The sequence below is a fragment of the Trachypithecus francoisi genome, unplaced genomic scaffold (genome assembly GCF_009764315.1).
Source record: "Trachypithecus francoisi isolate TF-2019V2 unplaced genomic scaffold, Tfra_2.0 Lachesis_group13, whole genome shotgun sequence".
NCBI lineage: Eukaryota > Metazoa > Chordata > Mammalia > Primates > Cercopithecidae > Trachypithecus > Trachypithecus francoisi.
In genome coordinates this window covers 93,522,016-93,538,100 of record NW_022681458.1, presented here as the reverse complement: position 1 = coordinate 93,538,100, position 16,085 = coordinate 93,522,016, and the positions used below count along the sequence as shown (strand labels likewise).

General features: G+C 39.4%; 1 protein-coding gene and 1 pseudogene across 3 annotated transcripts in view; both read left to right on the top strand.

The window, feature by feature from the left end:
• LYPD6 (LY6/PLAUR domain containing 6) overlaps positions 1-16,085 on the top strand; it is a 155,008-nt gene that overhangs the window by 118,283 nt on the left and 20,640 nt on the right. For all 3 annotated transcript variants that reach the window (XM_033231548.1, XM_033231549.1, XM_033231550.1), the window contains 2 exons: positions 1,648-1,836; positions 13,031-13,129. In XM_033231548.1, coding sequence (XP_033087439.1) covers positions 1,719-1,836; positions 13,031-13,129 — 217 coding nt within the window. In that variant the 5' untranslated portion in view covers positions 1,648-1,718. The remainder of the gene's footprint in view (positions 1-1,647; positions 1,837-13,030; positions 13,130-16,085) is intronic.
• LOC117095212 lies at positions 2,741-4,440 on the top strand (annotated as a pseudogene).

The window sequence follows — 16,085 nt, the reverse complement described above, 5'->3', positions numbered from 1 at the left end:
GTTCTGTAATTTTGAACAATGCTTGCACCCTATAAACAGTTGGGTCTATTTCTGGACTCCTTAGAGTGTTCTACTTTCTAAATTCATTTTTACACTTTCTATCATTGTGTTTTGATTAATTTTGCTTTGTAGTATATTCTAGATCTGATTGGGTCATACTGATTTTTTCTACTGAGTTTCTGTTTCATAATATATTTCCTTGCGTACATATTTTTACAAATTTTGGAATTCTTTTGTTATGCATTTAAGAAATCTTGTTGAACATTTATATTAAACAAAATATCAAAATTGTTGGTTTTCAGCTAGGTTAAAATAAAATGAATAACCTTGACTCCTGGCAGAGAAATAGAGATAATGGTACTTAGAAAAGTAGTAGAACATGAGGAATAAGCTTTATAGGAAACCAAGAAGATAGTAAGAGAATAGCACCTATATAAAGATTAGGACAGATCTCTGCATTCCCAGTAAGCAGAGCAATTCAGCCTTATTACAGATTTGTCTTTTCCTCAATTTTGAGTGAAAAAAGGACAATCAGAATAAAGGACAGAGTAGATAATAATCACTTCATGCTATAGCACCAACACGATCTTACCAGTTTTTTTTTACCCCCCCGAGATGGAGTTTCACTCTTGTTGACCAGGCTGGAGTGCAACAGTGCAAACTCAGCTCACTGCAACCTCCGCCTCCCAGGTTTAAGCAATTCTCCTGCCTCACCCTCCCGAGTAGCTGGAATTACAGGTGCCCACCACCACACCCAGCTTATTTTTTGTATTTTTCGTAGAGACAGGGTTTCACTTTGTTGGCCAGGCTGGTCTCGAACTCCCAACCTCAGGCGATCCACCCGCCTCGGCCTCCCAAAGTGCTGGGATTAGAGGCGTGAGCTACCGCACCCATCCAATCAGTTTTTAAAATACACCTTAAGTCAGTCTTAAGAACACAGAAATGCCTAGTGTTTAAAAATGCAGACTCCAAAGCCACATTGCCTGGGTTGGAGTCAGATCTGCTACTTATTTGCTGAACCCCAGTTTACCCAAAATGGGTTAATAATTGTGCCTACCTCATAGGGTTGCTGGGGGAATAAATGGATATACATAAAGGACTTCAGTAGTACCTGGTCAACAAATATTAGTTACATTAAGGAGATTTTGTGTCACGGAGGCACTTTTTGATTTTGGAGAGACCAGCTTTCCTGTATTTGTTTGTTTTCCCAAATCTGAAAGTCTGCCCTCTACAGGTTTGCATGGACACCGTGGCCCAGTACGGCTGCACTCCCTATCTGACCTGCACCATTCTCAGGGAAATGCTTCTGAGCTTTTGCTCCTGACTTCTTTATCGTACTCTGACAGCCATCCTGTGGCCTCCTGGCAAAAAGTAGCTGGATTTCATTAAAATTCAGTCTCCTTGATACAGTCTCTGCTGGGTATAAGAGGATATGTCTACCAATTGAGCCTTAGCAACCTGATTAAGACTGTATCTGGGCTGGAATGTTCTAAGTTCTCTAAAATTACTGTTGATAAAGTTTCTCTCCATGTCTACCCACTTCCTTATGCCCTGTCCCTCTCCATCCCATCTTACCAGCATGGGAGCTCAGCCAAGCCTCCTGTGGCTTTCTGCAGTCGATCACTGAGATGATTCTTCATTTTTCAGGTGCAAGTTCTCTGCTGTCGTCCTGAGTGCCCGCTCCCAGGCCCTCTGTATGAGTGACGCTTTGGTCTGCCATGGAACCTGGCCCTGCTCTGGCCTGGCTCCTGCTCCTGAGCCTGCTGGCGGATTGTCTGAAAGCTGCTCAGTCCCGAGATTTCACAGTGAAAGACATTATCTACCTCCACCCTTCAAGTAAGACTGTTCTCTTTGCTGCAGAAATATCACTTTATCTCAAATAAGAAGTGGTTCCAAAACCAGCCAGGAGAAGGCATCCTTCAGTATAGTGAAAACTTCTGGTGATTTAGTTAGCGGGGCGCAGTAATTTACAAAAGATGTTTTATGCTTTACCCTCACCTTTTCACAAGAAGATTTTTGGTGGTGTTAAGGCAAATTATTGGGCTTGTTTTCTCTGTTCCCTACACAATCACTCTGATTCTGAACACTCTTCCCCTTGTACTCATGCCGGTCCTAAGTCAGCTATTAAAGTGAACTACCATATCCCAGAAGGAGGATTGTTTGTAAAAGATCAGTCCTTTATAGGTGAGATAATAGCTGGTCTTCCTCTCTGTGCATCTAATTCTCAATTTCAGCATAATTTCCTCCCATAACTTCCAATGCCCTCTCCCTCCTTTTGATTTCCTATATTTAAGAATTATCTAGGGAATGCATAATAACATAGATGCCCAGATCCCTGCCCCAGAGTTTCTGATTTGCATGTATCTCAGGCTGTACCTGTGGATTTTTGCTTTCAGCAAGAACTTCGAGTACTTCTGCTGCAGATATTCTAAGGATCACACTTTAGGAAACACAGCAGTTTGACTTCCTCTTTCGTTCTGTATCTTTGTATTTATTGTGTCTGTTTGTATGAATCGTCTTCTCTATGGCCCCTGTTGAGGTGAGAGCTGGTTGTATTGTGTGTGTTCTGACCTTCAGCTTTTGCCCCAAGGTGCATGACTCTTTTGAAATGCTCTGCTTAACACATATAGTTTGAGTGTCCACTGTGTGTCAAGGATTGTGATAGGCTTGAAAGCATAAAGGCAAATCAAACACAGTCCTTGCTTTTGAGGATCACATAGTCTACAAAGTGAAGGCAGCCATGTGGACTCCTTCCATCCACGTGGTTGGAATATTTAATGTCTGCATGTTCTGGGTTAGCTGAGAGGTGGTATGCAGAATGCCCTGGGGCTTGGAGTCCACCCACTAGGGTCAGCAACTAGCTTGGCTGCTTTTGACTTAAAATAAATTCCCTGTCATTGTAAAGATTAAATTTAAAATGTGTATGAAGCACTTAGCACTGAGTGTGAGACATAGGAAATGCTCAATCAATGTTAGGAGAATTCTTTGTGTTAATTTTGTCTTTTCTAAAGTGATAAAGTAATATAGTACATACTCTGTAGCATTATTTTATGGAACAGAAATAATATCTGTAAAACACTAGGCCTATACCACACCAGCAATCAAATGGTTGTTTACATTGTTGCTTTTATTTTCATTGGCTTAGTAAACTGGGGGTGCTGAGAATACACTGCTCCAGTGTTATATAACTCCCATACACTTTTAATAGGCAGCAAATAATTTTTTTAGATTTCTATTGTCTCCGTACCCTCTTACCAGTATAGTCTGGTGCCCACTGGTTAATCATATGGAAGACTTATATGACTGCTTGTTTCGTGGGGCTTTTTATTTTAATAATATTCATGAAGAGAAGGTGCTTTAATATTTGTTCTGTTTTCTAGATTGCATTTTGCTGTTTTCTGCAAACAGGCATGCTACTTTATTAGACTTGGTGAATCAAAAACCTAGGTTTCTGTCTCTTAGGGTTGATTGCCAGAGTTCTCAACTTCTGTGTGATTCTTTCTCAACTTCAGTGACAGACTCAGTAGTAACTGGGCTGCAGAAAAGGTCCACACTGGACCTACACGGAGGCTGTGATTGTACACACAGAGTGGGAAGGAGAATTAAGGTGACTGGATTTAACAACACACACACCACTTCTGCCTCAGTAGTGTGGTGGGTCAGTGCCCTGTGTGGTGGGCCTCTATTTGGAAAGTCAATTTCAGAAGGAGGTCTTGAAGGCTGAGTCTTGCAAGCCATGGGAAATCACTTCTGCTCTTGAAAAATTGATGGAAAAGTTCTGCTCATATGACCAATGTTAATTAAATAAAGCCATGGCCTGATTAGAAGAAACTCGCCATATGTAAAGAATTAGTAGGGCTTCCTCTTCCCCTCACTGGCCTGAGGTGATCTGTAAAAATGGTTCACTATAAACTTGACCTGGAAAACCAAATTATGCAAATCAGGGTTCAGATCTTCATGTTCATTTTAAGAACACCTGTGAAACTGCCCAGGCCATCAAGTGTATGCCTGTACAAAAAGCCACTAAGTTGTCTGAAAGGTGTCATTTTACAAAACTAATGTCTACCATTCTAACATTACAATGGTGGAGTTGGTAGCTGTGCCCAGGCCAAACAGTGAAGCTGAACACAGGATCAGTGGCCTGAAGAGAGTGCTGATTTTTTGCTGCCCATGCTTAAAAACACAGAGAGTCATGCTGTACTTAAGGGTTTAGATGTAGATTCCCTGGTCATTGAGCCTATCCAGGTGAGCAAGGGATCCAAGATGCACGGCTGAACTTACTTAAAGAGCCGTACATGAGCTCCCCCTGTCACATCGAGGTGACCCTTATTGAAAAGAATCAAATTGTTCCTAAACCAGAAGAGGAGGTTGCCGAGAAGAAAAAGATATCCCGTAAGAAACTGAAGAAACGAAAACATATGGCATAGGAATAAATGCAGCATAAAACAAATACAAATAAAAGTAAAAGAAAAAAGAATTGAGGTTTTCTGATATGATTTTGAGATATGGAGAAGGACAGAAGTTGTTCCTAAGGGAGATTATAAGTAGATGATTCACTAGCAGATCAGGGTCCAAGTTCTCTTTAGAGTCTCCTTCCATAACTTATGATGGGAATACTGTATAAAATTTTTGTTAGAGTGAAGTTACTATGAATGGCTGCTACTTGGCCAGAACTTTGTTTATTCTGTCAATTTTTTTTAAATTTTTATATTTTTTTCAAACAGTCTCTGTCGTCCAGATTGGAGTACAGTGGTGCCATCTTGGCTCACTGCAAGCTCCGCCTGCTGGGTTCACACCATTCTCCTGCCTCAGCCTCCCGAGTAGCTGGGACTATAGGCAACCACAACCACACCCGATTAATTCTTTTTTTTTTTTTTTTTGTAGTTTTAGTAGACGGGTTTCACTGTGTTAGCCAGGATGGTCTTGATCTCCTGACCTCGTGATCCTTCCACCTCAGCCTCCCAAAGTTCTGGAATTACAGGTGTGAGCCATCACGCCCGGCCTGTTCTGTCCACTTTTAAATCAGCATTAACTTCTAATTTCTTTGAACTATTTTAGAAGTTTGTGGTGTGTGTGTTTTCACACTTTGATGTTTTAAATGGCATGGTTCTCTGTCCTTGAGCAATAGACCATGTTAAGATGTAGTCTCTACAAATAAGCAGGTATCTGTTGAACATAGACGGTAAAAAATATATGAGGGAAGTCTGGGATTAGTTTGATTTTGAATTATTTATGTAGTCACCTCACTTTGTAGATGAAGGCACAAACAGGGTTCTTTTGTGAGTGAGCCACATTTCATTAATGTTACAATATGTAACATGAAGCTCAGAACCTGCTGAAGGAGGAATACAGTGATGCTGGAGGCATGAGAACACACACACATTTTCTGTACCAGACAAACAGAAGCTATTTTCTCCTCATTCCAATGCACAGAACAGCCATCACTGACAATAACTGGGGAGAGATTGGAACCCAGGCTGGGAAAATTCAGCCTCCCATGACTAATCTTTTTTGCTCTCTGGTTTCCTAATCTTTGAAGTTTCTGAACATTTAAAAGAAAGAAACTTCATGGCTTTCAAATCTGAAGCACTGTCATCAATAATGTTCTTTTCTGTAATCCTTGTGTCATTTGTTATTGTTTTTTTCTTTGCTTGTTTTTATGTGAAAAATGAATTTCTTCCCAGCCTATGATTAAAATACCAAATCAAATAAAAAATTTCAAAACAAGAGTTAGTATTAAGAGAAATGGAGCTGCTTATTTGGTAATCAGACATCATAAGAGATAGCAGAATTTAATATACTAAGTGGGTGCAACCTATTCTTGGCCTCCATTTCTTTCCTTAGAATAGAAGGAAACCTTTCCTAAGAATATCCAATTTTCCTCTGGTTGCATGTTTTGAATCTTTCCTTAATCATGTGCACCAAAGAGCTGTATTCCTGTGGGGGCTTGTTTGTGTCCGTGTAGAGAGCCAAATAAGTTTGTTCAGACTATATTACGTAAATCTTGGAGAATAAGGGGACTTTCTGGGAAGGTACCAGATAATGTATTTATTTCTGTTAGAAATATGCCCCTATTAAAATTGTACTCACAATATTTTGTTGCCAAGTGGACTGAGAAAAAAGATACATTTATTAGATTTCTAGAATTTTATATTTGCATCCAGTTTTCATAAACAATGGAAGTTAATTTGGTAAGAATCAAAAAATGTTTGGATGCGTTACACATCAGCATACCTTTCAAAACAAAAGTCTGTTCTCACCACGGTTTTGGTAACTGAAGGCCTTTGTCTAGGCAAAAGTTCCAAGAGGTGGAAACAAAGACTAAATCTTTTCTGATACTGTACAAATGAATCATGGTCGGTTGAACTATGGCTGACCATGAGAGTTAATGGACAGATTATTTTACAGGAAGTAACTGGGCACTTTAGTGTTTCTTTTTTTCTTTACAATCACCTTCTCTTAAGGGACCAAGGACTTATGCCCTGAAATACAGAGTACTGAGCTTATTAACTCTGTGATCAAGAGCCAAATTAGATTCATTCACAGCTGGGGCCACAACAATTTGAAACTCCGCTTGCTCTGCAATGCTTTGAAGTAACAAAGAAGCAAATAGCACATCTCTTAGGAACCTCTTTCCGTCGTTTTTTTTTAAAAAAAAAAAAAAAAAAACCTCTTTATCAGATGCAGTGTCAGTTAGCAAGTTACTGGAGATAGTGATAGTTGTTCATCTGTAGACCTCATTTTTGGCAAAATATCTGAAGAGGGAAGAATTTAACCGTTTACTTGGTATTATACCTTAATTATCCACTTAAAGCAGTATGTTTGCAGAGATTTGTTATTAATCAGGGTGTGATTATTCACTAATTGGTATTACCTGCCAAGATGTCAATAAAAGTTCCTATAAGCAAATATTAAACTCTAACCACCGAGACTGTGCACAGATAATGGAACTGTAGATTCTAAAAGAAAATTCACCCAAAATGAGATAATTTGGTTAATTGTCAGTGATACGTGCTGATAAACTCAGAGATAAATGAATTTAAGCAAAGCTTCATTTTGCTGCCATAGTATTTTAGTCCCCATTCCTTTTTAAATTTCAGTATACTTTGGGTTAATTTCAGAATCCAGGCCTGCTTATGTAAGAAATAAGTGTTTGATTTAGTATGTCACTTGTCTCACAAAAGATCATTTTGAAAAGTCTATTAAGTAATTCAAATTTGGGAGCACTACAACTTACTAGGGTTAGGGTCTCAATAAGTTTGTTCTTGGAGTAGTTGGATCGTCAGTCTTCATTCAGAATTCTTAATTTATCTCTGATGGGAAAGTTTCCAGGAATAACTAATTCAATATTCTATCCAAAAATTTTACTGTCTGCAGTGACAGAACAGATAAAATTTGATGCCCTAGTGAATTAATCATGCAAACTGAAGTGGTACGGGTAGCTTGCAGCCATAAACCTTGGTGAATATGATGATCATTTTTTTGAGAAATGCTGTTCTTTGACAAATGCTTTATATCTTTTTTTTCCAAAATGTCTACTTTGATCATTCCACTTCAAATTTTACAAGCTATTTTGAAGTCCAATCTTTGAAAGTTGTTTATGTATTGAGTATTTTAAACTTGATAGGGAAACTATTTTTTAATGTATCCAATCAGGACAATTTCCTAAAATATTTTATATGATTAATTAAAATATCTTCAAGAGCATTGCATGGCTTTGGCGTTTGAGAACCTGTTTTGTTTTTGATATTTTAATTCTTCAGACACGTACAGGAATACCTTAGAGATTATTGCAGGATCAGTTCCAGACCACCACAACAAAGCAATTAACCACAATAAAGCAAGTTATGCAAATTTTTTGGTCTCCTTGTGCATATAAAAGTTACGTTTACATTATACCATAGTCTATTAAGTGTGGAATAGCATTATGTCTAAAAAACAACGTGCATATCTTTTTTCCTTTTTTTTTTATTGAGGCAGGGTTTGGTTCTGTGGCCCAGGTTGGAGTGCAGTGGTGCAGTCTCGGTTTACTGCAACCACTGCCACCTGGGCTTGAGCGATCCTCCACCTCAGCCTCCTGTGTAGCGGGGACCACAGGTGTTCGCCACCACGCCTAGCTAATTTTTGTATTTTTAGTAGAGACAGGATTTCTCCGTGTTGCTCAGACTGGTCTCAAACTTGTGAGCTCAAGCTATCCCCCTGACTCGGTCTCCTAAAGTGCTGAGATTGCATTGTTGGCCACCATGTTCCGCCAACAATGTACATATCTTAATTTAAAAAGACTTTATTGTTAAAATGCTAAGGATCATCTGAACCTTTTGCTGGTGGAGTGTCTTGCCTTGATATTGATGGCTGTTGAATGATCAGGGTGGTGGTTGCTGAAGGCTGGGATAGCTGTGGCAATTTTTAAAAATAAGACAACAACGAAGTTTACCATATCAGCTTATTCTGCCCTTCACAAAAGATTTCTCAGTAGCATGTGATGCTGTTTGACAGCATTCTACTCACAGCAGAACTTCTTTCAAAATTGGAATTAATCCTATCAAAACCCTGCCACTGCTTTATCGACAGTTCTATGATGTTCTAAATCCTTTTTTGTCATTTCAACAATGTTCATAGCATCTTCACCAGGAGTAGATTCCATCTCAAGAAACTGCTTTTTTTGCTCATTCATAAGAAGCCAACACCTCATTCATTTAACTTCTATCAAAAGATTGCAGCAATTCGGTCGCTTTTTCAGGCTCCACTTCTAATTCTAGTTCTCTTGCTGCGTGCACCACATCTGCAGTTGCTTTCTCTACTGAAATCAAAGTCATCTGTGATGGTTGGAATCACATATTTCCAAACTGCTGTTAATGTTGATATTTTGACCTCCTGTGAATCACAAATGTTCTTAATGGTACCTAGATGATTAATCCTTTCTATAAGGTTTTTAAATTTACTTTGCTCAGATTCATCAGCAGAATCATGATCTATGGCAGCTATAGGCTTACAAATATATTTCTTAAATAATAAAACTTGAAACTCAAAATGACTTCTTGATTCATCACCTACAGAAGGGATGTTGGGTTCACAGGCATGAAAATAGCATTAATTTCCTTGTAGATCTCCGTCAGAGCGCTTGAGTGACCAGGTGTATTGCCAATGAGCAGTAGTATTTTGAAAGAAATACTTTTTTCTGAGCAGTAGATCTCAACAGCGGGCTTACAATATTCAGTGGACCATTCTGTAAATAAATGTGCTATCATCCAGGCTTTGTTGTTCCATTTATAGTGCACAGATAGAGTAGATTTAACATAATTCTTAAAGTATCAAGGATTTTAAGAATGATAAATTAGCATTGGCTTCAATTTAAAAGTCACCAGCTGTATTAGCATCTAACAAAAGAATCAGCCTGTCCTTTGAAGCCAGGCATTGACTTTTCCTCTCTAGCTATGAAAGTCCTAGGTGTCTTCTTCCAATATAAGGCTGTTTTGTCTACACTGAAAATCTTTTCAGTGCCATCATGTTCAGTGATCTTAACTAGATTTTCTGGATAACTTGCTGCAACTTCTTCATTAGCCCTTTGCATTTTACCTTATGATTTTATGTTATGGAAATGGATTTTTTCCTTAAACCATATGAACCATTCTCTGCTAGCTGCAGACTTTTCTTCTGCACCTTCTTCATGTCTCTGAGCCTTTATAGAACTAATGACAGTTAGGACCTTGCCTTGGATTAGGCCTTGGTTTAAGGGAATGCTATGGCTGGTATGATCTTCTATCCAGACCACTCAAACTTTCTCTGTATCAGCAAAAAGGCTGTTCTACATTCTTAACATTCATGTATTCATTAAAGTAGCATTTTAAACTTCCTTGAAGAACCTTTCCTTTACATTTACAACTTGGCTAACTGGTACAAGAGGCCTAGCTTTCAGCCTATCTCAGCTTTCAACATGCCTTCCTCACCAATCTTAATCATATCTAGGTTTTGATTTAAAGTGAAAATTGTATTACTCTTCCTTTCACCTGAACACTTAGAGGCATTTGTAGGGTTACTAACTGGCCTAATTTCAGTATTGTTGTATCTCAGAAAATATGGAGGTCTGGGGCAGGGAAAGGGAGAGAGAGAGAGATGGAAGAATAGCAGGTTGATGGAGCAGTCAAAACATACACATTTATTCAGTTCACCATTTTATGTGGGTGCAGTTTGTGGTGCCCCCAAACAATTATAATAGTATTTCAGAGATTACTGATCACAAGTCACCATACAGATACAAAAGTAATGAAAAAATTTGGCATATTTCAAGCATTCCCGAAATGTGACACAGACATGAAGTGAGCACGTGCAATTGGAAAATGACACCGATAGACTTGCTTAGTGTGGGTTGCCACGAAACTTCAATTTGTAAAAATACAGTATTTGCAAAGTGTGCTAAAATGAATTGTGATACAACAAGGCATACCTGTCCTTAGCTAAATAGAACCTTTCAATTCAAGTGTAACCCATTTTTCTATAGGTGGGTAATGTGAAGATATAAAAAGTATTTGTTTATAGTTTACAAAATACTTTATCACAATTATATGACATTTCCCCCCTATTAAAATTTCCTCATGAAAATGGAGTGGTTGGATGGCTGTGTCTAAGCTGCTTTCCATCATTTTGTAAGATGATCTATGCACTTTTTCTGTCATTCTGTTTATGAATTTGAGTTACTATGTGAGAGACTTAGAACATGCAAATGGGCCCATAAAAAGTTCTGATTACTCGTCTTTTTTAGACTGCTTATGACTTTTGATTATGATACATTATTTGATATTGTCACAGTCAGGTCTGTGAAGTAATGCAAGCATGTACATAGATGGGCAGCTATTCTCGGCAAGGTGAAAATCAAAGTGATATCTGGTCCATCGTTCTGGCCTTAAGCTGCTGCCTTCTCCTTCATTTATTTTTGATAACATATCTAATTGGTTCCATGTGGGCAGAGCAATTTACCCTGAGATGATTATTTCCGCCAGTGGGATATGCAGGCTCAGCCATCTGCGAGGGAGAACAGTTGGCTCCTGCAGATGAAGTGTTTGAGTGTTTGCAGCTTTCAAATAGGCCAGGTAATTTTACAAATTAAACAACACAAGTTTTGTTTATGAAAGGCAAAACTCTAAGTAGTGAAGCAAGCAAATGATTAGAGCTAAGAAGCAATTAAATGCACATCAGTGGTAAGGACAAAGAACAGCTGGGCCTGACATTCTTCGGTGATCCTCATCTTTTTGTGGAGGGAAGGCCCTGGGTGCCCCTGACAATCTCCAGAGCTAGAATCTCGTGTGACCCCTCCCCACCTGAGCTTATAGGTAAAGAATAAAAGCACTTGGAGGATGGTTCCTTCTGAAGGCAGGAAGAAGAAACTCACCAGTGGGAGTGGTGGGAAGAGTTAAGTGGGGTTTCCTGGAATGGCCTAGTCCTCAGGCTGGAGCTGGTAGCCTCTGGTGCCTCATCCCCACGTCCCCTCAGCATCCGGCTTCTATGGACATGGATCCAAAAGACACCTGAAGAGGGTCATCTCTGCATGGGCAGCATATATTTGAGCAATGAAGACTCTTCTCTTAGCTAAGGCTCACCATCTCCAGGGATTCATAACATCAGGTCTGATCAGATAAAAATTTTACAGTGTACCAGAGAAATTGCCACTCTTGTAGATTGAAATGCTCAAACATCAGGAAATTTCATGATGATTCAACCCAATATTTTTATTTGCATGTTGACATCTGTGTATAAGTTGACATGAGTAAGCTATTAGAAATCCAGAGAATGCCTTTTTAATTAAAATTTTTATTGAGATAATTTTACAGTCATATGCAATTTTAGGAGATAGTACAGTGATGCTGAGTGTGGTAGTTCATGCCTGTAACACCAGCAGTGTGGGAGGCCGAGGCTGGAAAATCTCTTGAGGCCAGGAGTTCGAGAAATAATACAGTGAGATCCCATGTACTCCTTATACAGTTTGTCCCAGTGGTGACATTTTGAAAAACTATAGCATAGGCTGGGTGTGGTGATTCATACCTGTAATCCCAGCACTTTTGGAGGCCGAGGCGGGTGGATCACCTGAAGTCAGGAGTTCAAGACCAGCCTGGCCAACATGGTGAAACTCCATCTCTACTAAAAATACAAAATTAGCTGGGTATGGTGGCACATGCCTGTAATCCCAGCTACTTGGGAGGCTGAGGCAGGAGAATCGCTTGAACCTGGGAGATGGAGGTTGCCATGAGCCGAGATTATGCCACTGCACTCCAGCCTGGACAACGAGAGTGAAACCCAAAAGAAAAAAAACTATAGCATAATATCACAACCAATATATTAATATCAATACAATCAATCTACCAATGTCATTCTGATTTCCCCGATTTTACTCTGTGTGTGGACGTTTAGTTCTACCTAATTTTATCATGTGTAGGTTTGTGTATCCTCCACCACAGTCGAGACACTGAAAACTTTCAGTAGCACAAGGGTTCCTCCTGCTGGCCTCAAACCCACCTCTCTCCCCACCTGTCCATACCTACTCCCATCTCTGCCATCCCTAACCCCTGACAACCACTAATCATTTCAAAAATGTCATATAAATGGAACCATGCAATATATAACCTTTTGGGATGGGCTTTATTCACTCCAAATAATTTCCTGGAAACTCACCCAAGTTGTTGAAAGTAGTAACAGTTCATTCATTTTTATTGCTGACTAATGTTCCATAGTATGGATGTCCAACACTTTGTTTAGCCATTCATCCACTGAAGAACATCGATGATATTTCCAGTTTTGGGCTATGACAAATAAAGTTGCTGTTGACACTTGTGTACAGATTTATGCATGAATACAAATGTTCATTTCTCAGGGATAAATGCCCAAGAGTAAAGTTGCTGGGTCATATGGTAGTTGAATGTTTAAGAAACTGCTAAGTTGTCTTGAGAATCCTTTCTTTAAAATGAAGAAAACATCAAACTTCACAGGATTTTGTGCCTTGTCTAAAAATTAATCTTTTCTCTTAATCCTTTTTTTTTAGCCACACCATATCCTGGTGGATTTAAATGTTTCACCTGTGAAAAGGCAGCAGACAATTATGAGTGCAACCGATGGGCTCCAGACATCTACTGCCCTCGAGGTAAACTCTCAGTAGACTGATTGGGGTCCCCTGGGCTGTCTGTGAGTGAACAGCCCTTTTGACTTTGGTGCATGTATAAAGAGAGGCATGCTTGCAATCTCAGCTGCTCCTCTTTTCTAAGGCTATTAGATCTTTTGTACCACACCAGTAACATATCAGAGATTCTCAGAGACATAAACTGAGCCATAGGATTGTTTCCTTTCTCGTGAAGTATTTTTGGCACTCCACAGGAGGTAATACCTTCCCCTGTACCCCTAGGTCCAGTGAAATGTAGGACAAGAGAACAGCCAGTCTGTCTGCCACTCTTTGAGGCATTAGTCAGTGCATAGTAACCTCTTTGATGTAATGTATGAATTGATGTTCATATAAAGATTCCATTGATTACATATCTTGCCAGAGACTTTCACGCAGTCTCTAAAATTTAGAATTCTAAATGTCATCATTGCACAAATAAAATCCCTTGAGATTTTTAAACTATTAAGTTTTTTTTGAAGGATGAGATGAACACTGAACTGAAGCATGGAATTTTGACCCAAAGGCCCATTTCAAAATAAAGAAATACCCATTATATTCATGTCTCTTTTATCCTATAAAAAAATAGATGGTTATATTTGGCTACAGAGTCACTGTTAACTGGCTATTTTACTTTGGAGGAAAGTCTATTTATTTGGTGGGGGTAGAGATAATGAGAACAGGGAATTTTACTGACAAATGTTTGAATGAGTAGTTAGATGGGTTTCACTGCTGATCTAATTCAGTTGTTAAAATGGCTTGGACACAACACCACCAAATCCATTATTTTTCAGCATAACACGGGAATTATACAAGAGTTCTCATATTCAGCCCAGTGAGTGGTATTCTGCTTCTCATGGAGGATTGGAAATTGGGAGAGCGTGGAAACCAAAATTAAAGGAAACGTCAACTATCCAAGCTAGTACTCTTTAACCCCGGAAACTCCACCTAGGGTGTGCAGTAGAAACACCTGTGAAACTTTTCAAAGCAATCACTGAAAGCTTTGCCCTGCCTAGACCAGTGGTTTTCAAGCTTCAGCAGCATCATCGTTGTCCAGAGGGCTTATTAAAACACAGATTTCTGCTCCCACACCCTTCTACACCTACATTTTTGATTCAGTAGGTCTGAGATAGGGCCTGAGAATTTGTATTTCTAAAGGGTTGTCAGGTGATGAGTTAAGAATCACAGCTGTACACAAATTGAACCAGCATTTTGGAGATTAGGGCCCTGCATTGGTACTTTAAATATTGCAGTTGATTCTAATGAAAAGTCAGGGGCAAGAACTACAGGGAGCTCCTGTACATAAGAGAAATGTGGTGTTATCATTTCTAGACTCTTCTTGTTTACTTTTAGGTAGAGATGATAATGGGGTCTACAGGACAGAGAAAAACATGGAAGCACTAAAGATTGGCTTAACTGAAAACTAGATATCCAGCCATCTGAGTAATCAAAAATAAGTTTTATTGCCGCCTATAGTCACTATTCATTTCCAAATGGGCCAGTATTTTCTAACATTACCCACTGTGGAATGACCATTGCTAATAGATCTGGTTAAACCACTGCTTCTCAAACTTGGCTGTCTATTGAAATTACCTGGTAAACTTTCGAAAACTCTGACACCTAGATTTATTCCCAGCGATTCATATTAAATGGTCCAGGTAGGCATAAGGATTTTTAAAAGCTCTCCAGATGGTTCTAATATGCAACTAAATTTGAGAACCATTATGAACAGTGACTTTAGGCAAAACCAAGATGATTTGCTTTGTATATGTAGTCGTCTTTGGGCTGGCTCCTGTGGCGATAAAGCTAGCTGACTTGCTTTTGAAGCTGGCACCCCGTTGGTTAGAGCTAGTGTGTTTTAGTGGGAAGTGTGTTTTAGTCCACTTGTGATGCTATCACAAAATGCCTCAGACTGTGTAATATATAAACAATAAAAGTTTATTTCTCACAGTTCTTGAGGCTGGGAAGTCCCAGATCAAGGTGCCGGCAGGTTCTAGAAGGGCATCACATCATCTCTCTGCTTTCAAGGTGACACCTTGTTGCTGCATCCTCTGGAGGGGAGGAACACTGTGCCCTCACATGACAGAAGACAAAAGCGGGGGGAGGGAACAGACCCACTCCCTCAAGCCCTTTTATAAGGGCCCCAATCCCATTTGTGAGGGCTCCATGCTCATGATTTAATCACTCCTTAAACACCCCGCCTTTTAATAGCCTCATACTGGTGATTAAGTTGCATGTGAACTTTGGGGGACACATTCAGACCATAGCAAAATGTGACTGTGCTTCTTCTGGTACTGACTGAGCTTTGAGGTAACCTTAGTGGAGATATTGCAGAGGAAAAAGGAATGTGAACTGCTATTCTGTGTAGGCTCTGGGCCACGTTTAATGGTATACAAGTATATCCCTGTCAAAAAGAAAAAAACAAGGGACCAGAAACACTGCTTGAATGCCTCTCAGAGAAAAGAGGGAGTTCCATCTTGATGCTTTCTTTTGAGGTCATAATCTATCATTTCTAAGTCCAGATACCTAAAGGTATTGCAGAGTGGTCTCTACACAATTTATCCTTTTCTCTTTTTTCCCCTCTACTTTTATCTTCTTGTCCTTCAATTTAAAGGGATAAATAGAAAGTCTTGCACTGAGGTTCAAAATACAAAACAACCATGCTAGGCCCCTTGGGGAATTACAAATTGAAAGATAGGAATCTGGTTTCTTCTTTCAGGGATCAGGCAGTTTAGTTAGGTCGATAGGATCTGAACATATCAGATGTCAAAATTAGCAGGACAAAGGTAAGTGCCAAGTGGAACCTGGCATTAAGCGCTCTGGGAGTTTACAGGAAGAAGAGCTACTGGGGACTGAGGTGGCCAGCGAAAGCATCACGTGCTGGAAAGATTGCAGTAGCTCAACAACTTGGAACTGGAGGTCCAGCATTGAAGAGAACATGTCT